The following is a 25467-nucleotide window of genomic DNA, read 5'->3' on the forward strand; positions in this document are numbered from 1 at the left end:
TCAGTGTGATCGTGTTTCTGTGGGTCTCAGTGTGATCGTGTTTCTGTGGGTCTCAGTGTGGTCGTGTTTCTGTGGGTCTCAGTGTGATCGTGTTTCTGTGGGTCCCAGTGTGGTCGTGTTTCTGTCGGTCTCATTGTGATCGTGTTTCTGTGTGTCTCAGTGTGATCGTGTTTCTGTGGGTCTCAGTGTGATCGTGTTTCTGTGGGTCTCAGTGTGATTGTATTTCTGTGGGTCTCAGTGTGATCGTATTTCTGTGGGTCTCAGTGTGATCGTGTTTCTGTGGGTCTCAGTGTGATCGTGTTTCTGTGGGTCTCAGTGTGGTCGTGTTTCTGTCGGTCTCATTGTGATCGTGTTTCTGTGGGTCTCAGTGTGGTCATGTTTCTGTGAATCTCAATGTGATCGTGTTTCTGTGGGTCTCAGTTTGGTCGTGTTTCTGTGGGTCTCAGTGTGGTCATGTTTCTGTGTGTCTCAGTGTGATCGTGTTTCTGTGGGTCTCAGTTTGGTCGTGTTTCTGTGGGTCTCTGTGTGATCGTGATTCTGTGAGTCTCAGTGTGATCGTGTTTCTGTGGGTCTCAGTTTGGTCGTGTTTCTGTGGGTCTCTGTGTGATCGTGATTCTGTGAGTCTCAGTGTGGTTGTGTTTCTTTGGGTCTCGGTGTTATCATGTTACTGTAGGTCTCGCTGTGTTCGCGTTTCTGTCGGTCTCAGTGTGACCATGTTTCTGTGGGTCTCAGTGTAATCGTATTTCTGTGGTGTCGGTGTGGTCATGTTTCTGTGGGTCTCAGTGTGGTCGTGTTTCTGTGGGTCTCAGTGTGGTCATGATTCTGTGGGTCCCAGTGTAATTGTGTTTCTGTGGATCTCAGTGTGTTCATGTTTCTGTGGGTCTCAGTGTGATCATGTTTCTGTGGGTCTCAGTGCGATCGTGTTTCTGTGTGTCTCGGTGTGGTCGTGTTTCTGTGGGTGTCGGTGTGATCGTGTTTCTGTGTGTCTCAGTGTGGTCGTGTTTCTGTGGGTCTCAGTGTGATCGTGTTTCTGTGGGTCGCAGTGTGATCGTGTTTCTGTCGGTCTCAGTGTGGTCATGTTTCTGTTGGTCTCAGTGTGATCGTGTTTCTGTGGATCTCAGTTTGGTCGTGTTTGTGTGGGTCGCACTGTGATCGTGTTTCTGTGTGTCTCAGTGTGATCGTGTTTCTGTGGGTCTCAGTGTGATCGTGTTTCTGTCGGTGTCAGTGTGATCGCGTTTATGTGGGTCTCAGTGTGATCGTATTTCTGTGAGTCTCAGTGTGATCGTGTTTCTGTGGGTCTCAGTGTGATCGTCTTTCTGTGTGTCTCACTGTGATCGTGTTTCTGTGGGTCTCAGTGTGATCGTGTTTCTGTCGGTGTCAGTGTGATCGTGTTTCTGTGGGTCTCAGTGTGATCGTGTTTCTGTGGGTCTCAGTTTGGTCGTGTTTCTGTGGGTCTCGGTGTGATCGTATTTCTGTCGGTCTCAGTGTGATCGTCTTTCTGTGTGTCTCAGTGTGATCGTGTTTCTGTGGGTCTCAGTGTGATCGTGTTTCTGTCGGTGTCAGTGTGATCGTGTTTCTGTGGGTCTCAGTGTGATCGTGCTTCTGTGGGTCTCAGTGTGATCATGTTTCTGTGGGTCTCAGTGTGATCCTGTTCCTGTAGGTCTCAGTGTGGTCATGTTTCTGTTGGTCTGGGTATGGTCATGTATCTGTTGGTCTCAGTGTGATCGTGTTTCTGTGGATCTCCGTTTGGTCGTGTTTGTGTGGGTCGCACTGTGATCATGTTTCTGTGGGTCTCAGTGTGATCCTGTTCCTGTGGGTCTCAGTGTGATCGTGTTTCTGTGGGTCTCAGTTTGGTCGTGTTTCTGTGGGTCTCGGTGTGATCGTATTTCTGTCGGTCTCAGTGTGATCGTCTTTCTGCGTGTCTGAGTGTGATCGTGTTTCTGTGGGTCTCAGTGTGATCGTGTTTCTGTGGGTCTCAGTTTGGTCGTGTTTCTGTGGGTCTCGGTGTGATCGTATTTCTGTGGGTCTCAGTGTGATCGTGTTTCTGTGGGTCTCAGTGTGATCGTGTTTCCGTGGGTCTCAGTGTGATCGTATTTCTGTCGGTCTCAGTGTGATCGTCTTTCTGTGCGTCTCAGTGTGATCGTGTTTCTGTGTGTCTCAGTGTGATCGTGTTTCTGTGGGTCTCAGTGTGATCGTGCTTCTGTGGGTCTCAGTGTGATCGTGTTTCTGTGGGTCTCAGTGTGATCGTGTTTCTGTTGGTCTCAGTGTGGTCATGTTTCTGTGGGTCTCAGTGTGATCGTGTTTCTGTGGGTCTCAGTTTGGTCGTGTTTCTGTGGGTCTCGGTGTGATCGTATTTCTGTCGGTCTCAGTGTGATCGTCTTTCTGTGTGTCTCAGTGTGATCGTGTTTCTGTTGGTCTCAGTGTGATCGTGTTTCTGTGGGTCTCAGTGTGATCGTCTTTCTGTGTGTCTCAGTGTGATCGTGTTTCTGTGTGTCTCAGTGTGATCGTGTTTCTGTGGGTCTCAGTGTGATCGTCTTTCTGTGTGTCTCAGTGTGATCGTGTTTCTGTGGGTCTCAGTGTGATCGTCTTTCTGTGTGTCTCAGTGTGATCATGTTTCTGTCGGTCTCAGTGTGGTCGTGCTTCTGTCGGTCTCAGTGTGATCGTCTTTCTGTGCGTCTCAGTGTGATCGTGTTTCTGTGTGTCTCAGTGTGATCGTGTTTCTGTGGGTCTCAGTGTGATCGTGCTTCTGTGGGTCTCAGTGTGATCGTGTTTCTGTGGGTCTCAGTGTGATCGTGTTTCTGTTGGTCTCAGTGTGGTCATGTTTCTGTGGGTCTCAGTGTGATCGTGTTTCTGTGGGTCTCAGTTTGGTCGTGTTTCTGTGGGTCTCGGTGTGATCGTATTTCTGTCGGTCTCAGTGTGATCGTCTTTCTGTGTGTCTCAGTGTGATCGTGTTTCTGTTGGTCTCAGTGTGATCGTGTTTCTGTGGGTCTCAGTGTGATCGTCTTTCTGTGTGTCTCAGTGTGATCGTGTTTCTGTGTGTCTCAGTGTGATCGTGTTTCTGTGGGTCTCAGTGTGATCGTCTTTCTGTGTGTCTCAGTGTGATCGTGTTTCTGTGGGTCTCAGTGTGATCGTCTTTCTGTGTGTCTCAGTGTGATCATGTTTCTGTCGGTCTCAGTGTGGTCGTGCTTCTGTGGGTCTCAGTGTGATCGTGTTTCTGTGTGTCTCAGTGTGATCGTGTTTCTGTGGGTCTCAGTGTGATCGTCTTTCTGTGTGTCTCAGTGTGATCGTGTTTCTGTGGGTCTCAGTGTGATCGTCTTTCTGTGTGTCTCAGTGTGATCATGTTTCTGTCGGTCTCAGTGTGGTCGTGCTTCTGTGGGTCTCAGTGTGATCGTGTTTCTGTGTGTCTCAGTGTGGCCGATTTTCTGTTGGTCTCAGTATGATCGTGTTTCTGTGCGTCTCAGTGTGATCGTGTTTCTGTGGGTCTCAGTGTGGTTGTGTTTCTGTGTGTCTCAGTGTGGCTGATTTTCTGTGGGTCTCAGTATGATCGTGTTTCTGTGCGTCTCAGTATGATCGTGTTTCTGTGCGTCTCAGTGTGATCGTGTTTCTGTGAGTCTCAGTGTGATCATGTTTCTGTGGGTCCTGGTGTGATCGTATTTCTGTGGGTCTCAGTTTGGTCGTGTTTCTGTGGGTCTCGGTGTGATCGTATTTCTGTCGGTCTCAGTGTGATCGTCTTTCTGTGTGTCTCAGTGTGATCGTGTTTCTGTGGGTCTCAGTGTGATCGTGTTTCTGTCGGTGTCAGTGTGATCGTGTTTCTGTGGGTCTCAGTGTGATCGTGCTTCTGTGGGTCTCAGTGTGATCATGTTTCTGTGGGTCTCAGTGTGATCCTGTTCCTGTAGGTCTCAGTGTGGTCATGTTTCTGTTGGTCTGGGTATGGTCATGTATCTGTTGGTCTCAGTGTGATCGTGTTTCTGTGGATCTCAGTTTGGTCGTGTTTGTGTGGGTCGCACTGTGATCATGTTTCTGTGGGTCTCAGTGTGATCCTGTTCCTGTGGGTCTCAGTGTGATCGTGTTTCTGTGGGTCTCAGTGTGATCGTGTTTCTGTCAGTGTCAGTGTGATCGTGTTTCTGTGGGTCTCAGTTTGGTCGTGTTTCTGTGGGTCTCAGTTTGGTCGTGTTTCTGTGGGTCTCGGTGGAATCGTGTTTCTGTGGGTCTCAGTGAGGTCGTGTTTCTGTTGGTCTCAGTGTGATCGTATTTCTGTCGGTCTCAGTGTGATCGTCTTTCTGCGTGTCTGAGTGTGATCGTGTTTCTGTCGGTCTCGGTGTGATCGTGTTTCTGTGGGTCTCAGTGTGATCGTGTTTCTGTGGGTCTCAGTGTGATCGTGTTTCTGTGGGTCTCAGTGTGATCGTGTTTCTGTTGGTCTCAGTGTGGTCGTGTTTCTGTGGGTCTCAGTGTGATCGTGTTTCTGTGGGTCTCAGTTTGGTCGTGTTTCTGTGGGTCTCGGTGTGATCGTATTTCTGTCGGTCTCAGTGTGATCGTCTTTCTGTTGGTCTCAGTGTGATCGTGTTTCTGTCGGTCTCAGTGTGATCGTGTTTCTTTGGGTCTCAGTGTGATCGTGTTTCTGTGAGTCTCAGTGTGATCGTGTTTCTGTGGGTCTCAGTGTGATCGTGTTTCTGTGGGTCTCAGTGTGATCGTCTTTCTGTGTGTCTCAGTGTGATCGTGTTTCTGTGGGTCTCAGTGTGATCGTCTTTCTGTGTGTCTCAGTGTGATCATGTTTCTGTCGGTCTCAGTGTGGTCGTGCTTCTGTGGGTCTCAGTGTGATCGTGTTTCTGTGTGTCTCAGTGTGGCCGATTTTCTGTTGGTCTCAGTATGATCGTGTTTCTGTGCGTCTCAGTGTGATCGTGTTTCTGTGGGTCTCAGTGTGGTTGTGTTTCTGTGTGTCTCAGTGTGGCTGATTTTCTGTGGGTCTCAGTATGATCGTGTTTCTGTGCATCTCAGTATGATCGTGTTTCTGTGCGTCTCAGTGTGATCGTGTTTCTGTGAGTCTCAGTGTGATCATGTTTCTGTGGGTCCCGGTGTGATCGTATTTCTGTGGGTCTCAGTGTGGTTGTGTTTCTTTGGGTCTCGGTGTTATCATGTTACTGTAGGTCTCGCTGTGATCGCGTTTCTGTCGGTCTCAGTGTGACCATGTTTCTGTCGGTCTCAGTGTGATCGTGTTTCTGTCGGTCTCAGTGTGGTCGTGTTTCTGTGTGTCTCAGTGTGACCGTGTTTCTGTGGGTCTCAGTGTGGTCGTGTTTCTGTGGGTCTCAGTGTGGTCGTGTTTCTGTGGGTCTCAGTGTGACCGTGTTTGTGTTGTTCTCAGTGTAATCGTATTTCTGTGGTGTCGGTGTGGTCGTGTTTCTGTGGGTCTGGGTGTGGTCATGTTTCTGTGGGCCTCTCGGTGTGATCGTGTTTCTGTGGGTCTCGGTGTCGTCCTGTTTCTGTGGGTCTCGGTGTGGTCGTGTTTCTGTGGGTCTCGGTGTGATCGTGTTTCTGTGGGTCTCTGTGTGGTCGTGTTTGTGTGGGTCTCGGTGTGGTCCTTATTCTGTGGGTCTCGGTGTGGTCGTGTTTCTTTGGGTCTCGGTCTGGTGCTGTTTTTTTTGTTGGTCTTGGTGTGATTGTGTTTTTTTTTAGGTTGTGGTTCTGTATACCTGTGGGAGTTACTTTTTCTGTCTATGCCTGTGTGTGTGTCACGATGTTGTTGTGTGTGTATATGTGGGCAGACATACCTTTCTGTTGTCCGAACTTGGAACTGTTGATCCATGTTACCCAGACAGTGGAGTCGATGTTACATTGTTTAGTTAACATCTTTTTCCAAGCCAGATTACAATAGTTTCAGGCTGTGTTGAAACAATCAGCTCCATGTCTTGAAAACTGTGGGCAGCTAGGCATATTCCCTGCTGCGATCTCCGAAATAGCTCCCGCACTCTTGATGCTTGTAAATTGGTTCAGTAATTCGAATTTCTCGTGAAACAAGTGCAGAGCAGATTCTCACACGTCAGTGCAGTCCAGATTTGTTAGGGCTTGTGAAATGGTGAATGATCTTGACACGCAGCAGAAGGTCTGGTATTCAGACCTTACAGCATCATGTATAATGGGCACAATTATCGAGAACTTAAGGGAATGAGTAAGTCACAGTCTGAGCTGGGCACGATCAGACGAGGCAGCAATCAGCGGTGGCCCAGAGTTCACAAAACAGAGCAGATGGTGATGTTGGCATTGTTTACCGGGGAATTGGGTGATGGTCAACCTCACCCACGAACACTTCCATCTCGAAGGACAAGGGCAGCAGATACATGGGAGCAACACCTCCTGCAAGTTCCCTTCCAAGCCCCCCACCATCCTGACTTGGAAATATATTACTGTTCCTTCTGAGTCATACAGCACGGAAACAGACCCTCGGTCGAACCCGTCCATGCCAACCAGGTTTCCCAAACTAAACTAGTCCCGCCTGCCTGCGTTTTGCCCATATCCTGCTAAACCTTTCCTATTCATGCACCTGTCCAAAGCCATTTAAATGTTGCAACAGTCCCTGCATCCACCATTTCCTCTGGAAATTCATCCCACACACCGACCATCCTCTTTTGAATCTTTCTCCTCTCACCTTAAAAATATGCCCTCTAGTTTTGTACTCGCCCACCTGAGGGAAAGGACCTTTGCTACTCATTTTGACCTTTGCTGGGTCAAAATGCTGGAACTCCCTTTCTAAAGGCATTGTGGGTGCACGGATGCCAGATGGACAGCACTGGTGCCAGAAGGCAGGCCTCTACCCACCTCCTCAAGGGCAATTAGAGATGGTTCTGGATGCTGACCTAGCTAGCGACACCTCTATCCTGTGAAATAATTTATTCCAAAGTAGCACCCTGGACTAGCTAAAGACAACACTATCGCCTTCCTCTCTAGGGGAACAGAAGAAATAGCAGCAAGCGTAGACCATTCAGCCCATCACACCTGCTGTATCTTCCAACACGTTCAAGGCTGATGTGGGCCCTCAACTCTGCTTTCCCAGCCACTCTCCTTGTCCCCTCGGAGATCAAAACGCTCCCTCTCCCGGTCTCAAATGCACTCTCTAACGGAGCATCCACAGACACAGACACAGACAGAGATAGAGAATTTTCAAAGACAGAGTGAGGCCATTCAGCCCCTCATGTTCTGCCGTTCAAGTAGATCATGGCTAATCTTCAAGCTCAAAACAAAGGGTTCGCCGGGGAGGTGACGGCCTGAAGGTATTCTCACTGGATTGTTGATCGAGAGACCCCAGCGCATGTTCTGGGGACCTGGGTTCCAATCCCTCTACAGCAATTGGTGGAATTAGAATTCAATACAAATCTGGAATTGGGAGACTAGCAATGACCATGAATCCATTGTTGATTGTCAGGAAGCACCCATCTGGTTCACTAATGTGCAATAGGAAAGGAAACTGCCATCCTTACCTGGCCTGGCCTGGCCTACATGTGACTCCATGTGGTTGACCCTTAACTGTGCTCTGGCCAATCAGGGATAGGGTCTGGCCTAGCCAGCAGCATGCTCATTCTGCGAATGAATAATTAAGAAATATTCTTGCACAACACCCCTCGTCCCTTGATATCTTTAAACATTCAAATATCTTTGCCTTAAAAACACTCAATCATCAAAGTTTCTAGGGCAGAGGATTCTAGAGATTTACCACCTCCAAGAGGAGTCAGAATGGTAGAAACTTTAAATATAGAATCTGCAGAAGTTATTCTGGGACAACCTAATTAAGTGAGGAAAATAGTTCCTTAGCTTGAATATTATTTTTAGAAAAAAATTACATTATTTTTAATCAACTTAAAATTGTTACCTTGGAAACCAGCAGCTTTTTCTCACCCTTACTTTAGCTGGGCAGACTAATGTACATGTCTGTTTCAATTTCTTCACCTCCTGTAAATTGACAATAAAGACTTCAAATAATTGGAACTGCTTTTTCCTGGAGCATCGAAGGCTGAGGGGTGACCTTATAGAGGTTTTAAAAATCATGATGGGGCATGGGTAGGGTAAAGAGGATAGAGGGGAAAGATTTAAAAAGGATGTAAGGGACAACTTGTTTCACGCAGAGGGTGGTGCGTGTATGGAATGAGCTGCCAGAGGATGTGGTGGAGGCTGGTACAATTGCAGCATTTAAAAGGCATTTGGATGAGTATATGAATAGGATGGGTTTAGATGGATATGGACCAAATACTGGCAAATGGAACTAGATTAATTTAGGATACCCAACCAGTATGGACGAGTTGGACCGAAGGGTCTGTTTCTCTGCTGTATATCTCTAAGACTCTATGAACCTATGACAGGATCCTGAGTGGAAATTCTCTGATAATTTACAACTTCCCTTGAGTTGGTCCATGTTGATTTAAACAAGATTAAGAAATGAAGGAGTTAATTCTCAGAATTAATGGGAAAATGTGTCTATTAACTCGTGTGTGTGTTCATCAATTCAATTCAATTAATCACAAGCAAGTACTTGCTCTGAAAGGCACTCTGCGAGGTCTCAGTATATATTCATTTTTTGTATCCAGGCTATCCCTCATTTTAAACAGCACTCCTCGTTATAAACAAAATGAATTTCCTTTGCTCTGAATTGTAAATATTTGATTTTGTTAAAGGACTAATTAAGACATTCCTCCAGACAGGCCATTAGCTCAAGTCTCCCAAAATCAACATCAAGTGAGAGTGAGCACCTAGTGCAGCAGAGAAATAACAGATCAGATCCATCAGCACTGAGGGATGCGTGGGCTGAGGAAAAGATCTCCTGTATGTGTTAAAGATTAGTGAGCATGCTTATCTTCCACAGTGTGCAGAAAGATGTTCATCTCCTTCTGGCTCTGAGAGTGTGGTGCGTATTTGGAATGAACTGCCAGAGGAAGTGGTTGGTACAGTTACAGTCACAAAACCTGAAAGATATTTGGACAGATACATGAGTAGGAAAGTTTCAGAAGGCCAAACATAGGCAAATGCGACTAGTTTCGTTCGGGAACCCTGGTCAGTGTGGATGAGTTGGGCCAAAGGGTCTGTTTCCATGCTGTGAGTCTCTATTTTGGCGCAAAGGCTGGCTGATGAGCTGGTGTTTTGTCTGTTCGTCCCTTCTTTATACCAGCTTGGTCTGTGTTGCCATTTTGCTGCTCATGATAAAGCCCAGGACTCTGAAAGGTGTTGAACTTCACTCCCGACCCTGTAGGTAGGCAATCCTTCCTCACAGCAAATTCGAGGACCAGCTTCTTAACCCATCTCAGATCATACAATATTCTTCTTTCCTCTTCCTTTCTTTCAAGGGCTGTGGGCATCAATCCAGTATTGGTCGCCCATCCCTAATTGCCCTGGAGCTGAGTAATTGGGAGACTTTAACTGATGGCCTGTCTGGAGGAAAGTCTTAATTGGACCTTTAACCAAATCAAATATTTACAATTCAGAGCAAAGGGAATTCGTTTTGTTTATAACGAGGAGTGCTGTTTAAAATGAGGGATAACCTGGATATAGAAAATGAATATATACTGAGACCTCGCAGAGTGCCTTTCAGAGCAGGTACTTGCTTGTGATTAATTGAATTGAATTGAATTGATGAACACACATATGATTAATAGATACATTTTCCCATTCATTCTGAGAATTAACTCCCTCATAAGTGGTAAATTATCAGGCAGTTCAGGGAAGTTTGTGGGAGAGAGTTCCACATGTTTATGACCCATTGTGAGATGGAATGTCTCCCCGTTTCTCTCCCTTTGATTCTGTCATACAGTCCCCATGAGCCCGTCTAGATCCTTTCAAAACCTTAATCACTCCAATTGAATAGCCAACTTTTAACACATGGAATTGTGAAAAGTGCAAGAGGTAGAATGGAAAAATTATTCTTCAGCTCCAGTTAAATCTTCACTGCTAATTTATGTAACTGATCTTCACATTTTAATTCTTGGAGATCTGTTGTACATGTACCTTGCCTTTAAGACAACCGCCTGATGAAGGAGCAGTGTTCTGAAAGCTAGTGCTTCCAAATAAACCAGTTGGACCATAACCTGGTGCTTTGTGATTTTTTTTTAACTGTGTACACCCCAGTCCAACACCGGCATCTCCAAATCATGCCTTTAACAGAGCTCCCCTTTAAGACCATGTGCTGTGTGTTTACAGTATTGTGACTCTTGTCTGTCTGTTGACCTGCTGTGGGTTTGCAAGCTGCACATACACAAATGAAAATTGAAAGAACTGCTGTAAATCAGAAACAAAAGTAGAGAGTGTTGGAAAAGCCCAACAAGTCTGGCAACATCTGTGGAGAGAAAGCAGAGTTAACATTTCGGTTCAAGTTCTGAGGAAGGGTCACTTGACCCGAAACATTAACTCTGATTTCTCTCTCCATGGACCTGCTGAGCTTTTCCAACAATTTTTTTTTTGTTTCCCAGAGAAATGAGTAGGTTTGCGGAAATGTCTGCTTCACAATTTATTATGTGTTTTACTGTTTTAAATAAACTAACCCACAGGGTTAAACAATTTCCGACATGATTGATCATTAGACCAACAGCGGCTGATGTTTCTGGTGACACTACCCCATGCTCTTTCGAAAGTCTGTTGCCCAGAACAATGCAGAGTGACTCCAGGCATATTTAAACAGACATTTACGTATCTGTTGCAAAACCACTTCCCCCATTTAATCTAGCTTTCTGGGTATGAAGGCTAATTTTCCATGAACCATTGCAATTCATTTCTGCTCCTGACAGCTACCTTTGAGTGAAATGTGCAAATGCACTTTATCAATTCTTTCCAACACCTCCCTATTCATAGCTTGTCACCACTTTGTTTTTCTCAAACTTAAGTCTATCAAAGTCAGATAGCCCCACACTTACCTATGATGAGATCTATCTACCACAGTCGTGTGATCTTGAAATATCTTTTTATCATTGATGCGTCCATTCATATCCCTTACATCACCAATCATTGTGTAATTGATGAGCTTGGCTCTGCGGATTTCTATTGTGTTATCTCTATCATTAATAAATGTTATCAATAATTATATGTCTGTGTCCCAGCATAGATCCTTGTGAGACTCAGAAAATCATAGAGACATACAGCACGGAAACAGACCCTTTGGTCCAACCAGTTTGTGCCGAACATAATCCCAAACTAAATTAGTCCCATCTGCCTGCTCCTAGCCCACATCCCTCCAAACGTTTCCTATTCATGTCCTTATCCAAATATCTTTTAAGTATTGTAACTGTACCCGCATCCACCACTTCCTCAGCAAGTTAATTCCACACACGGACCACCCTCTGTGTCAAATATTTGCCACCATATCTTTTTAAAGTTTTTCTCCTGTCATCTTAAAAATGTGCCCTCTAGTCTTGAAATCCCACATACCCCTCTCATCGGCTGCTTCCAGGTCAAATACTCACTCATTACTAATCTCCTAACCAAGACCGTTGTCAATTCTCCCCCTTCCCATTCTATTTTACTTTAGTCCTCTCCCCCTCTCCCTACCTCTCCCTCACCTAAATTAATCTGATTACTCTTATCAGGCTTTACACATAAATTATTCAATTGGAAAATTCATTGGTGTTAGTTAATAAATATTTTTTAAAAATGGGTAATCTGTTGATGGGGAAAAAGAACATTCAGTTTTGTGTAAGAGCATTTCTAGATATAGACAAAACTGAAGAAAACAAATATCATTTGTCTTTGGGCGGCACGGTGGCACAGTGGTTAGCACGGCTGCCTCACAGAGCCAGAGACTTGGGTTCAATTCCCGCCTCAGGCGACTGACTGTGTGGAGTTTGCACATTCTCCCCGTGTCTGTGTGGGTTTCCTCCGGGTGCTCCGGTTTCCTCCCACAGTCCAAAGATGTGCAGGGCAGGTGAATTGGCCATGCTGAATTGTCCGTAGCGTTAGGTAAGGGGTAGATGTAGGGGTATGGGTGGGTTGTGCTTCGGCGGGGCGGTGTGGACTTGTTGGGCCGAAGGGCCTGTTTCCACACTGTAAGTAATCTAATCTAATCAATTCCTAGGGATATAGATTTAGCAAGTGATCCCTAAAATGGAATGCTATTGGAGGTGAACATCATCAGCTACAAATGCCCCTGACTTGGAAATACATCACTGTTCCTTCATCACCGTTGGGTCACAATTCTATCACTCCCTTGCACACAAGACTATGGGAATGCAATTTTTAAAACTTATTTATTCATTAGGGTATCGCTGACTAGACCAGCATTTATTGCCCATCCCTAATTGTCCAGAGGGCAGTTAAGAGTCAACTGCAATGCTATAGGTCTGGAGTCACACGTAGGTCATACCAGATCAGGATGGCAGTGTCCTTCCTTAAAGGATATTAGTGAACCAGATGGGTTTTCCAACAATTGACAGTGGACTCATCATTAGACTCTTAACTCAAGATTTTTTTCTTGAAAAAAAAGAATTCAAATTCTACCATGGTGGGATTTGAATCCAGGTCCCCAGAACATTAAGGTGGTCTCTGGATGAAGAGTGCAGCTATAACACCACTAGCCCATCACGTTTCCTTTGATGAGAAAAGGGGATTGATCACCCAGGGATGGACAACAAACGTTACTTTGTCTTTGTATCTCAAGCATCATTTTTTTTTAAATTGGTAATGGAATTGCTGATGTCTGGAACTAAAGGATTCAGGTGGGAGATGGCAAGTGGAGAATTATAGGGCTTCCTCACATTTGCAGCAAAATACGCAGTTTTTTTTTAAAAACAAAATCAGCTTTGTAGGTGCTCATAAATCATCTGTTGCTTTTCCCAGCCCCTGCACTGTGAGAAGCAGATGTAGATTAATGTAAGACTTTGAGGCCCGTTGTTTATTAACACATTCTTCCTTCCTTCCTTGTCTTTTTCAGCTAATGCATTCTGTTTGTTAAAATGAAAAAAGCCGTCTGATTAAAATTTGTAAACAATATTTAGTGTCATTCAGGGGTCTAGGGGGATGCAGATGTATTTTAAGACAAGGATTTTGAATTTCATAAGCAAAACATATGTCAGGGAGATTGATGTTACATCTGCTGACTCATAAATTAGATGCCAAACCAAGCAAAACGTTTCAATTTAGCTATGGATAAACTGTCAGATTAAATTACTGGACACAAATTATATCTACTTTCTTTAAAGATGCATGTGCAGGTATAACGATATCCTGTTCCCACATGGCTTTTTGCATTGTTACTGAGTAAAGGCATGGTTTCAGCTGAATTCCTTTCAGTCTCTCTCTCTCTGCAAAGCGGCACCTGTAACAGGCAATTAACAAGGCAGGATTTAAGGACACTTTTGTGTTCATTCATTGATGGGATCCACCCCATTCATAATTGTCTTTGCACTGACTAGCTTCCTCAGCTAGCTCCACATTCTAGCTGAGAAGTCAATCACATCGCCGTGGGCCTGAAGTCATAGGGAGGTGACAGCCATAGTGGTAATATTGTTAATCCAGAGACCCAGACGCTGTTTGGGGAAAAGTGCAGACTGCAGATGCTGGAAACCAGAGTTTAGAGTGGTGCTGGAAAAGCACAGCAGGCCAAGCATCATCCGAGGAGCAGGGAAATCGACGTTTCAGGCAAAAGCCCTTCATCAGGATGTTCTGGGGACCCAGGTTCAAATCCTGCGATGGCAGAAGGTGGAATTTGAATTCAGTCAAAATCAGAATTAGGGACCTAATGATGACCACAAATCCATTTCTGATTGTGGGGGAGGAAAACCCATCTGGTTCACAAATGTCCTTTAGGGAAGGAAACTGCCATCTTTACCCAGTCTGGCCTACATGTGACTTCAAATCCACACCAAATGTTGACTCTTAACCACCTTTTGGGATGAGCAATGAAGACTGGCTCATCCAGCAACGCCCTCATGAATTAAAAAAAGGTAATGATAACAAATTTCCCTCACTAAACAAATATCACCATTTCTAATGTCAAGTCTTGAATTTAGGATTTATTAACTAAAGTTAAATTCCAGAAACTGCCAAGGGCTGGATTTGAACCCATAACCTCCAACCACAAGGCTAGTCCTGTAGTGTACTGGTTGATAGGCAATACTAGTATCCCACCATGTCTGTGCTAGTCTGTCTATGAGATGCATTAGCTTATGTGGTCATTGGGGTGGAAGATTCTGGGCATCAGTTTCCTCAAGGCAAATGTTATGAGTCTTGGAGGCATCACTGAATTCCCTCCATCACCCCCACCCCCCCACTCCCCCCCTGTCAACAACAATTTATAGCGCACCTTCTGTATATTAATATGACCTGGCAATCGAGGACCAGAAAAATTATCAAATTAAATTCAACCCGGGGCGACTTAAGGCCACATTCAGCTGACCAAAGGCTTGGCCAAGGCAGCAGGTCTTAGAAGATTCTGAGAGAAGGAAGGCAAGGGAGAGATGGAGAGATGGAAGTCCAGAGCTTGGAGTCCAGGCACCTGATGTACGGTCAATCATGATGAAGGGACTGTGACCAGGGGTATAGAGCTTGGTAGGTATCTCGGAGGATTTTGGGTTGGAGGGGTTTCAGAGATAAGGACCTTGGGGCTTGTACCCAGACTGCCATGCTGCCTGTGAGGTTATCACTTAATGAGATCTGAGCCCCTTTGCTCAAGAGTAGTTCTCTGCAGTTTACCCTGAGCTGTGTGTCCTACAACCTCTCAAACCAGTTCTGCTCTTCAGTTACAGAGTGGGTGATCAGATATCATCACACTGTTGGTTCTATGCAACTTCAGCATCTTGAATTGACCAGGAATTGATGACCACTCACTGACCCCCTCCAGCTCACCACCCAGGGCAAAGGGATAGGAAGGCAAGTGAGAGGGACCAGGATTGCAAATGAGGCGATGAGAGGGCAGTGAGTGGGGGTGGGGGAAGGGGAGAGAGTAAGTGAGAGGAGGGAGCAAGGGAGGTAGTGAGTGAAATGAGGCAATGAGGGAGGTGAGGATAGTGAGTGAAATAAGGCAGCGAGGCTGGGCAATGAGTGAAATGAGGGAGTGAGGGAGGTGAGGATCGTGAGTGAAATGAGGGAGTGAGGGAGGGAGTGAGTGAAATGAGTGAGGGAGGTGAGGATAGTGAGTGAAATGAGGGAGTGAGGGAGGGAGTGAGTGAAATGAGTGAGGGAGGAGGTGAGGATAGTGAGTGAAATAATGCAGCGAGGGAGGTAGGAATAGTGAGTGAAATGAGGGAGGGAGGTGAGGATAGTGAGTGAAGTGAGACAGCAAGGGAGGTAGGGATAGTGAGTGACTTCCTTTTCCAGTGTGGTGACCAGAGCTACGGTGATTTATCCTCCAAATGAGCTTCCTCACACCTTTATCATCTCACCCAATCACCGTAACTCTGTATACCTGTCTCCATCAGGCACATACTCATCTTACCCTCAAATATACTTGTGTTATCTGTCTCACAGGGCTACACAGGGGAAACACAGGAAGGTTATTCCCGATGACCGCGGAGTTCAGAACCAGGGTCACACTCTAAAGATACATAGTCGGCCATTTGGGACTGAGCTGAGGAGAAATGTCTTCACCGAGAGAGTGGGGGAGGGGGGGGTCTGTGGAATTCTCCGCCACAGAAAGCAGTTGAAACCAAAGCATTGAATATTTGCAAGAAGGAGATAGATATCGTTCCTGGGGTGAACGCGATCACAGGGAGAAAGTGGGACCAGGGACTAGGGGACTGAGTTGGATGACCAGCCGTGATCATATTAATCGTGGAACAGGCTCAAAGGGCTGGATCATTTTTTAAATCATTCACAGGTTGGTTGGGGAGCCCAGCATTTATTGTCCACCCCTAATTACCCAGTTAAGAGTCAGTCACATTACTGTGGGTCTGGAGTCACGTGTAGGCTAAATCAGGTAAGGACAGCAGCTCCCTTCCCTACAGGATATTAACGTTTCATGGCCTATTCCTGCTCCTATTGTCTATGTTTCCATCGAACTAGAGCTGCTTATCCCGGTATAATATCCTGTTAACTCTGTGTGATGTCTGGTTACCTTGTATGGTAATGCCTTAGCAATCTGCTTGAACCTGGTCATGGCCTCAGTGGTAATTGATGTCTGGATCTCAGTGTTCCTAAATGAAACTGATTTGAGTGAGTAACGATTGAAGTAACAGAGCGATAGGGAAGGGTGAGCTATTACTCTGATGGATTAGGTATTTATTGTAAAAAGACTCTGATTCAGCAAACTGCCTTGACATTTGACAGGAACTCAAGGAGAAGATGAATGAATTGTTGCCACTGATACCGGTCCTCGATCAATACAAGTCGGACGCCAGACTGATTCTAAAGTTAAAGGAAGAAGTTCGGAACTTGTCAGTGGTCCTGCTGGGGATCCAGGAAGAAATGGGCGCCTATGACTATGAGGAACTCCAGCACCGGGTTATGCTTCTTGAGCAGAGGCTCCACGCCTGTATGCAGAAACTAGGTAAAGGCTTGTGTAATCCTCCCTTTCTGGGACACTTTCATTACTCTGTGATTGTGACTGCTTCAGTGATGTCTTAACACAGGCACAAGGGCCCCGTGCTTGTTCTCAGGATGGTGGCAGCTCAGCACTGGTTTACCTCTTGCCCCTTCCCACATTGAAAATGATCAGTCATCTGGATAACCATGTACCCCACTCCCTCCACTCCCCTTACCATCACTTACGCCTCCCCTCAGACCATTCCCCCCCCACTCCGCTTATACACCATTGAACCTCCACTGACCATCACCCCACACCTCCCTGCACCACTCACTCATCTGCAACATTCCCCCCCTCCCCTTACATCCCTCCCCCACCTCCCTACGCCATCCCCCTTTACATCCCTCCCCCACCTCCCTACGCCATCCCCCTTTACATCCCTCCCCCACCTCCCTACGCCATCCCCCTCCCCTTACATCACTCCCCCACCTCCCTACGCCATCCCCCTCCCCTTACATCACTCCCCCACCTCCCTACGCCATCCCCCTTTACATCACTCCCCCACCTCCCTACACCATCCCCCCTCCCCTTACACCATCCCCCCTCCCCTTGCACCATTCCCCCCTCCCCTTTCACCTCTCCCCCTGCCCTGACCATCAGCGCTGAGTTGGATGTGTGCTCAGTGTGCCCTCCCTGAACACCAACATTTACCCCAAGCCCTTCTTAATTGAAACGCGTTGCTGGCCTTCGACCTGTTCTCTAGCCCAATCTGTTGAACGTTCCCAAAAAGATTTGAATGTTTGAATAACTTGTGATATGATCTAGCCCGAAGTAAACTTATCTGTTGTGGCATCCTGCAGGCTGTGGGAAGCTGACGGGGATCAGTAACCCATTCACGGTCCGGGCCTCTGGCTCCCGCTTTGGGGCATGGATGACTGACACTCTTGCTTCGAGCACAGAGAATCGGGTAGGTGGACCAGACCCAGACTGGAACCATCAGGAATGATCAGAAGGATGTTGCGGTACAGAAATGTTGGTTTGACCTTGTGGCTTCGACCAGATCATTACACACGTGCCAAGCAGAGGGAGACGGGTCACGGAGTTTACTTGTTTATTTAGTGAACTCCGGATGCAACGTAGGTGTGGGAAAGATGTGCGACGGAAGGGATGATTTGGAGAAGAATTTGGAGTGCTGTGGTTTGAAAATGTGATTCCTCTGCCAAGCGGTTTAACAATTACTCACTTAGAATCTTCAAGACCCACTCCTCAATTATTTCCATTTAAAAGTTTTCCATGATTATGATTCTGCAATTAGACAGCATTTGTTAAATAACCCCAATTGTTCTAAGATTGGCAACTGATTTGAGGGACTTGCAGTGTGGGTGCTGGAAGGTTACTCTAGTAATACACAGGGCCCCGGTTCTTTGTACATATGACACCCATTTCAACTCAGCAAAATAGGACAGCCATTTATTGGTCAACATTGCCTTGGGAAATGAACCAATCAGAGTCAATCTGCTTCATTTAAATTTAAGCAAAGCTTGGCATTTAATTGTCAGTCATCGTACAACAAGTGCATTCCCCAAAGCAATGCCTCTTCCATTCAGAGCCCACTTGCCAAAATCAGCACCCTCCTCTCACACAGTATGATTGCTGTTTTCCCTTTACATTGCTATTCTTGAAAATTGTCCTGACAAAGAGCTTTGGCAAAACGTGTTGCCTTTCAGAATTATTCAAGTTCTGCATGACTTAGAATTTTATATATCAGGGCTCCTGCCTCAGCAGCTCCTGCCTGGTTTAGCTTTTGGCGCACAGATAAATTTAGGTTGATTACGGATATTAGTCTGTGAAATGACACAATTAATACAGAAACCATGCACAGAACAGCCAGAGAGTATAACTGTTTCTGGGTCCCTCCCTGCCAATGTGCTGACCTGCCTGGACACACATCTAGTAATTTGAGAAAATTATGTAGAATTAAAAGGAGAGAAAGAACCAATTTTGTTTCCTTTGACCTTCTTCACCTGTAGAATTGATGACCCACTGTAGGATGCTCTCAACTGTAGAACTGATCTCTGACTGTAGGAACATCCTCACCTGTAGAACTGATCTCCTACTGTAGGAACATCCTCACATGTAGAACTGCTGTCCCACTCTAGGAACAGCCTCACCTGTAGAACTGCTCTCCAACTGTAGGAACATCCTCACTTGTACAATTGATCTCCCATTGTAGGAACATCCTCACCTGTAGAACTGCTCTCGGACTGTAGGAACATCCTCACCTGTAGAACTGATCTCCTACTGTAGGAATATCCTCACCTGTAGAATTGATCTCCTACTGTAGGAACATCCTCACCTGTAGAACTGCTCTCTGACTGTAGGAATATCCTCACCTGTAGAACTGCTCTCTGACTGTAGGAACATCCTCACCTGTAGAACTGACCTCTGACTGTAGGAACATCCTCACCTGTAGAATGATTCTGACTGTAGGAACAGCCTCATCTATAGAACTGATCTCCCACTGTAGGATGTTCCTCACCTGTGGACCTGGTGTCCCAGTGTAGAAACATCCTCACCTGTAGAACTGATCTCTGACAGTAGAAACATCTGCACCTATAGAACTGATCTCCCACTGTAGGAACATCCTCACCTTTAGAACTGCTCTCTGACTGTAGGAACATCCTCACCTGTAGAACTGATCTCTGACAGTAAGAACATCTGCACCTGTAGAACTGATCTCCCACTGTAGGAACATCCTCACCTGTAGAACTGATCTCCCACTGTAAGAACATCCTCACCTGTAGAACTGATCTTCCATTGTAGGAACATCCTCATCTGTAGAACTGCTCTCTGACTGTAGGAACATCTTCACCTGTAGAACTGCTCTCTGACTGTAGGAACATCCTCACCTGTAGAACTGCTCTCTGACTGTAGGAACATGCTCACCTGTAGAAGTTATCTCCTACTGTAGGAACATCCTCACATGTAGAACTTATCTCTGACTGTACGAACATCCTCACCTGTAGAACTGGTGTCCCTCTGTAGCAACATCCTCACCTGTAGAACTGATCTCCTACTGTAGGAACATCCTCACATGTAGATCTTATCTCTGACTGTAGGAACATCCTCACTTGTACAACTGATCTCTCACTGTAGGAACAGCCTCACCTGTAGAACTGCTCTTTGACTGTAGGAACATCCTCACCTGTAGAACTGATTTCCCACTGTAGGAACATTCTTACCTGTAGAACTGATCTCTGACTATACGAACATGCTCAGCTATAGAACTGATCTCCCACTGTAGGAACATCCTCACTTGTAAAACTGATCTCCCACTGTTGGAACTGCCTCACCTGTAGAACTGCTCTCTGACTGTAGGAACATCCTCACCTGTAGAACTGATCACCCACTGTAGGAACACCCTCGTCTTTAGAATTGATCTCTGACAGTAGGAACACCCTCACCTGTAGAACTGTTGTCCCACTGTAAGAACATCCTCACCTGTAGAACTGCTCTCTCACTGTAGGAACATCCTCACCTGTAGAACTGCTCTCTGACTGTAGGAACATCCTCACCTATAGAACTGATCTCTACTGTTGGAACATCCTCATCTGTAGAACTGCTTTCTCACTGTAGGAACATCCTCACCTGTAGAACTGATCTCTGACTGTAGGAACATCCTCACCTGTAGAACTGCTCTCTGACTGTAGGAACATCCTCACCTGTAGAACTGCTCTCTGACTGTAGGAACATCCTCACCTGTAGAACTGATCTCTGACTGTAGGAACATCCTCACCTGTAGAACTGCTCTTTGACTGTAGGAACATCCTCACCTGTAGAACTGCTCTCTGACTGTAGGAACATCCTCACCTGTAGAACTGATCTCTACTGTTGGAACATCCTCACCTATAGAACTGATCTCTACTGTTGGAACATCCTCACCTGTAGAACTGATCTCTACTGTAGGAACATCCTCACCTGTAGAACTGATCTCCCACTGTATGATCTTCCTCAGTCTGTGGGAGTTCATTCCAAGTCATTCCCCACCTGTCGTGTGGTCAGTCACAAAGCAGTCCCCCTGATACGTGAATACCTTCAACTTAGAGTAACTGATGTCACAGTTACATATATTTCTAGCAGTCAAAGCTATTTTGCTCTGATGATCGCTCATGAAATATTAATCTTCTAATGTTAGGGATGTCATTCATGTTGAGCAACTGGCTGTATTTATTATTGTGTCTTTTGCAATAGCTTCCCTGGTAATGACCCATTTAGCATTCATGGTGAGCTCGAGGTAATTAATTGGTATGTTACTGATGACACTGCAATGGTTTATGTTCTGACGGTGGGATTAATAGGTTGTTCTTACATAATCTACATCAGTAATTATAAGCGAATGATGCCACTGTTGCTAAATTGTTGACTAATCTAACCGTGCCCAGTTGATATTAATTAATATCACAATGTTTCAGCATTTAGGAGTCGCAATAAATTGAACCTTTATAGAGCAATGCTTAGCAGGTGAGTGACACTCCCTGATGAGCCACAAGGGAATAATATTCCTGCTCTAAATTAGAGTTTTCACATTCTTGGGAAGCTCAGCTCATGGAGATGTTCCTGTCAGATTATGGAATCACTTCCAAAGGTATCCGTTGTCTATGTAACTCCCTGCACAGTTATGTGCCAGGAGTAAATGGACCCCTTGTATTATTTTGGCAGAAGGAGAGTTGCGCTCCTCATGACGATAATATTGTTTGGGAAATCAAGCGGCCCCAAGAACTGTACAAATATGGCGTTAGGCACAGGATAATGGGTAGAAATGTTCTACCCATTGCAAGTGTGGAGCTCTCTCTGCTTTTTATCCAGTCCAAACAGCAAAAACAATCTGCCATTGTGGTATCCCATTCCACACAGCTGTGTAACCCCGATTTTTCCATTCCTTATGAGCAATTCTTTGTTGCGTGCAGACGAATAAATTCATGAGTGCTGTCTGGAAGATAAAAGTGTAAGAAATAGGAGCAGGAGTTGGCCATTTGGCCCATCTAAACTGCCCCACCCTTTTGTAAGATATGTTGCAGGTGTCAACTGCTTTTCATGCCAGCTCCTCATATCAGCTCCTCAGTGTTTCAAACTTATAGCCCTCTCCTTTTTAAATACTTCCAGGGATCTAACCTCGATGACTCTCTACAGTAGAGGGATGTAGACATTTACTACGGTTTGGGGGAAGAAATTCCTTCACACCTCCATTTTAAATGAGATTCCCCTTTATTCTGTAACTACGTTCCCAAGTTGGAGCTTCTCTTCAGTAGATGGAAATTTCTTCTCAGCATCCGGCCTGTCAAGCCCCCTCAGAAAGTAAAATCTGGGGAGATGCTGACTCAGGATTCAAAGAAAAGTGCAGTAAAACAGGGGTAATGAACTGGAGCCATCCACAGAATCCATAAAATATGTTGTGAATTCCACTGTTGGAATATTGCGTGCAATTCTAGTCTCCTTCCTATCGGAAAGATGTTGTGAAACTTGAAAGGGTTCAGAAAATATTTACAAGGATGTTGCCAGGGTTGGAGGGTCTGAGCTACAGGGAGAGGCTGAACAGGCTGGGGCTGTTTTCCCTGGAGCGTCGGAGGCTGAGGGGTGACCTTATAGAGGTTTATAAAATTATGAGGGGCATGGATAGGATAAATAGACAAAGTCTTTTCCCTGGCGTCGGGGAATCCAGAACTAGAGGGCATAGGTTTAGGGTGAGAGGGGAAAGATATAAAACAGACCTAAGGGGCAACCTTTTCACACAGAGGGTGGTACGTGTATGGAATGAGCTGCCAGAGGAAGTGGTGGAGGCTGGTACAATTACAACATTTAAGAGGCATTTGGATGGCTATATGAATAGGAAGGGTTTGGAGGGATATGGGCCGGGTGCTGGCAGGTGGGACTAGATTGGGTTGGGATATCTGGTCGGCGTGGACAGGTTGGACCGAAGGGGTCTGTTTCCATGCTGTACATCTCTATGACTCTATAATCCCACCACAGTGGTTGGTGATATTTGAATTGAAAGTCAGCCTAATAATGGTGACTGCGAAATCACTGCCTTTTACGAAAGGAAATCTGCAGCCTTTACCCGGTCTGGCCTACTCCAGACACACAGTAATGTGGTGGACTGCTGTCCCCTTAGCTGTCCTCTTGCATGGCTGAGTGAGACTCTCAGTTCCACCGCTGTGGATCCAGGCAGCAGTGATTATGGATTGGTGGGAGATACTGGACAAGCCAGTAATGCTGGCGTCCCAATAATGGACGGCACAATTCACACTGGCATTTTCACGTGTAAACAAAATGGAGGCAAGACAACAGGAAGTGAACACCAGACAGTCATTGATATGGTCATCCAGGAATTCTGGAGAAAGTCCTTCTGGTGACAATGGTCAGTGTACACCGGTGGGGGGGGAGGTTGGGAATTAGCACAACAGGAAGCCCAACAAATCCATGAGTGGGGAAAGAAACGGGAAGGCTGAGATGAAGAGGATGGGGGGAGGTGGGTGCGGAGTGTGAATTTGGGGTTGGGACAAATAGATTGGAAGATCTGCCCTCACCCGCCATCCTCCTGGTGCCCATGCATTGGTTGGGAGTGTTCATTGTCTGATGAAACTTGAGGAAGCAATGACCTGAAATGCTGAGATGACAGCTTTACCAGAGGGGCCAGGAGTCTGACAAGACACTGTATCGATCGAGCCAGACTCCAATTTGTAAAGGTGTGCAGAGCACAACAGCTCTGTTGGAACCCAAAAACAAAAAGGTTAGCAAACACATTTGGACTGCCAGCCACTCAGATCTTAAAACCAACAATATGTCGAGCTGATTAGTCAGACTAGTGTCTGGTTAAGCATCAAAATCAGCTTGGGGAATTCATTAATGCTCACTGTTCAACATTGCACTGATGTCACAGTGGAACAGAACGCCTTTGAATCTCAGTGGATTTGGCCTTATAGCACTCACCAACTCCTTTCTTTCTCTGTGTAACTTTGAACAATTACCAAATCGCTAATTAGTTTCTGTGAGAAACACCAACCGTGATCTGATTGATGGATCGGACTGACTCAACAGACTCCCATCTTTACCTGGTCCGGCCTACATGCAACTCCAGACCCACAGCAATGTGGTTGACTCTTAACTGCCCTCTAGGGCAATTACGGGTGGGCAATAAATGTTGCCCGAGCCAGTGATGCCCACATCCTGTCCAGGAATAATAAGAACTGAAAATGTGTTGCTGGAAAAGCGCAGCAGGTCAGGCAGCATCCAAGGAGCAAGAGAATCGACGTTTCGGGCATGAGCCCTTCTTCAGATTCCTGAAGACGGGCTGATGCCCGAAACGTCAATTCTCCTGCTCCTTGGATGCTGCTTGACCTGCTGCGCTTTTCCAGCAACACATTTTCAGCTCTGATCCTCCAGCATCTGCAGTCCTCACTTTCTCCCAGGAATAATAAGAAGGCTGTTACCTCCTGCTAATGTTGCTGTGTTCACACTGTTCTATATTTGTCTTTTTTTAGTTGTGGTACATGGATGGGTACCTGAACGGTCGGACCGTGCGCGAGTTCCGCTCCTTCAATGACTTTGTCAAGGGAGAGAAGTTTGTGATCTACCGCCTGCCCCACCCTTGGGCAGGCACGGGCCACGTGGTCTTCAACGGCTCACTGTACTACAACAAGTACCAGAGCAACATCGTCATCAAGTACCACTTCCGATCGCGCAGTGTCCTGGTGCAGCGGAGCCTGGACGGAGCCGGCTACAACAACACCTACCCCTACTCCTGGGGCGGCTTCTCCGACATCGACCTGATGGTGGACGAGAGCGGCCTGTGGGCCGTCTACACCACCAACCAGAACGCGGGCAACATCGTCATCAGCCGGCTGGACTCCCAGACGCTGGAGATCCTCCAGAGCTGGGACACCGGCTACCCCAAGCGGAGCGCTGGGGAGTCGTTTGTGATCTGCGGCACGCTCTATGTCACAAACTCCCATCTCGCTGGCGCCAAGATTTACTTTGCCTATTACACTAATACGTCAAGCTACGAGTACACTGATATTCCATTTCACAACCAGTACTCACACATATCCATGCTGGACTACAATCCCAGAGACCGGGTTCTTTATACGTGGAATAACGGTCACCAGGTCCTCTACAATGTCACCCTTTTCCACGTTGTAAAGACATCAGGCGAGCTGTAATGTCGTGGTTGGACACTCCTTTTTACATTTAAGCATACCGATACTTATAAAAGAGGAAACAACAGACTGTTCAGTGTGAGTGCGCATGGTTTCTTTTTGTGTTACCGAACAATAAAGTTTAACTTTGAAATGGACAAATTAGTTGGTGTCTCATGGATGCTCCCAGTTAAAGGGCCAGCCAGTTGCAAGTCTGATTGATATAAACACAGAGAATGCAGAAGCAGCAGAGTTAACGTTTTGAGCCCAGTGTGTAGGACAGGGCAAAACAGAAGGTACATTGGAAAAATCGCACTGAAGCTTCAGTCTCATATTGTTGACTGAGCTCAATATTATTTAAATGAGAAAAGACTGCAGAACGCTGCAGGATAGAGGGACTTGGTGGCCCTTAGATATTAGACCATAAGACCATAAGACATAGGAGTGGAAGTAAGGCCATTCGGCCCATCGAGTCCACTCCGCCATTCAATCATGGCTGATGGGCATTTCAACTCCACTTACCCGCATTCTCCCCGTAGCCCTTAATTCCTCGAGACAACAAGAATCTATCAATCTCTGCCTTGAAGACAGTTAGCGTCCCGGCCTCCACTGCACTCTGCGGCAATGAATTCCACAGGCCCACCACTCTCTGGCTGAAGAAATGTCTCCGCATTTCTGTTTTGAATTTACCCCCTCTAATTCTAAGGCTGTGTCCACAGGTCCTAGTCTCCTCACCTAATGGAAACAATTTCCTAGCGTCCACCCTTTCCAAGCCATGTATTATCTTGTACGTCTCTATTGAGTCTCCCCTTAATCTTCTAAACTCCAATGAATACAATCCCAGGATCCTCAGCC

The 25467-nt window shown here is 46.1% G+C and overlaps 1 protein-coding gene across 2 annotated transcripts in view; it reads left to right on the forward strand.

The window, feature by feature from the left end:
- The window catches only part of olfm2a (olfactomedin 2a), a 426707-nt gene extending 401933 nt beyond the window's left edge, over window positions 1–24774 (forward strand). For both annotated transcript variants that reach the window (XM_072564346.1, XM_072564345.1), the window contains exons 4-6: window positions 16225–16444; window positions 17281–17387; window positions 23959–24774. In XM_072564346.1, coding sequence (XP_072420447.1) covers window positions 16225–16444; window positions 17281–17387; window positions 23959–24636 — 1005 coding nt within the window. In that variant the 3' untranslated portion in view covers window positions 24637–24774. The remainder of the gene's footprint in view (window positions 1–16224; window positions 16445–17280; window positions 17388–23958) is intronic.
- Window positions 24775–25467: the final 693 nt, after the last annotated feature.

The sequence above is a fragment of the Chiloscyllium punctatum genome, chromosome 46, assembly GCF_047496795.1.
Source record: "Chiloscyllium punctatum isolate Juve2018m chromosome 46, sChiPun1.3, whole genome shotgun sequence".
NCBI classification, from domain to species: domain Eukaryota; kingdom Metazoa; phylum Chordata; class Chondrichthyes; order Orectolobiformes; family Hemiscylliidae; genus Chiloscyllium; species Chiloscyllium punctatum.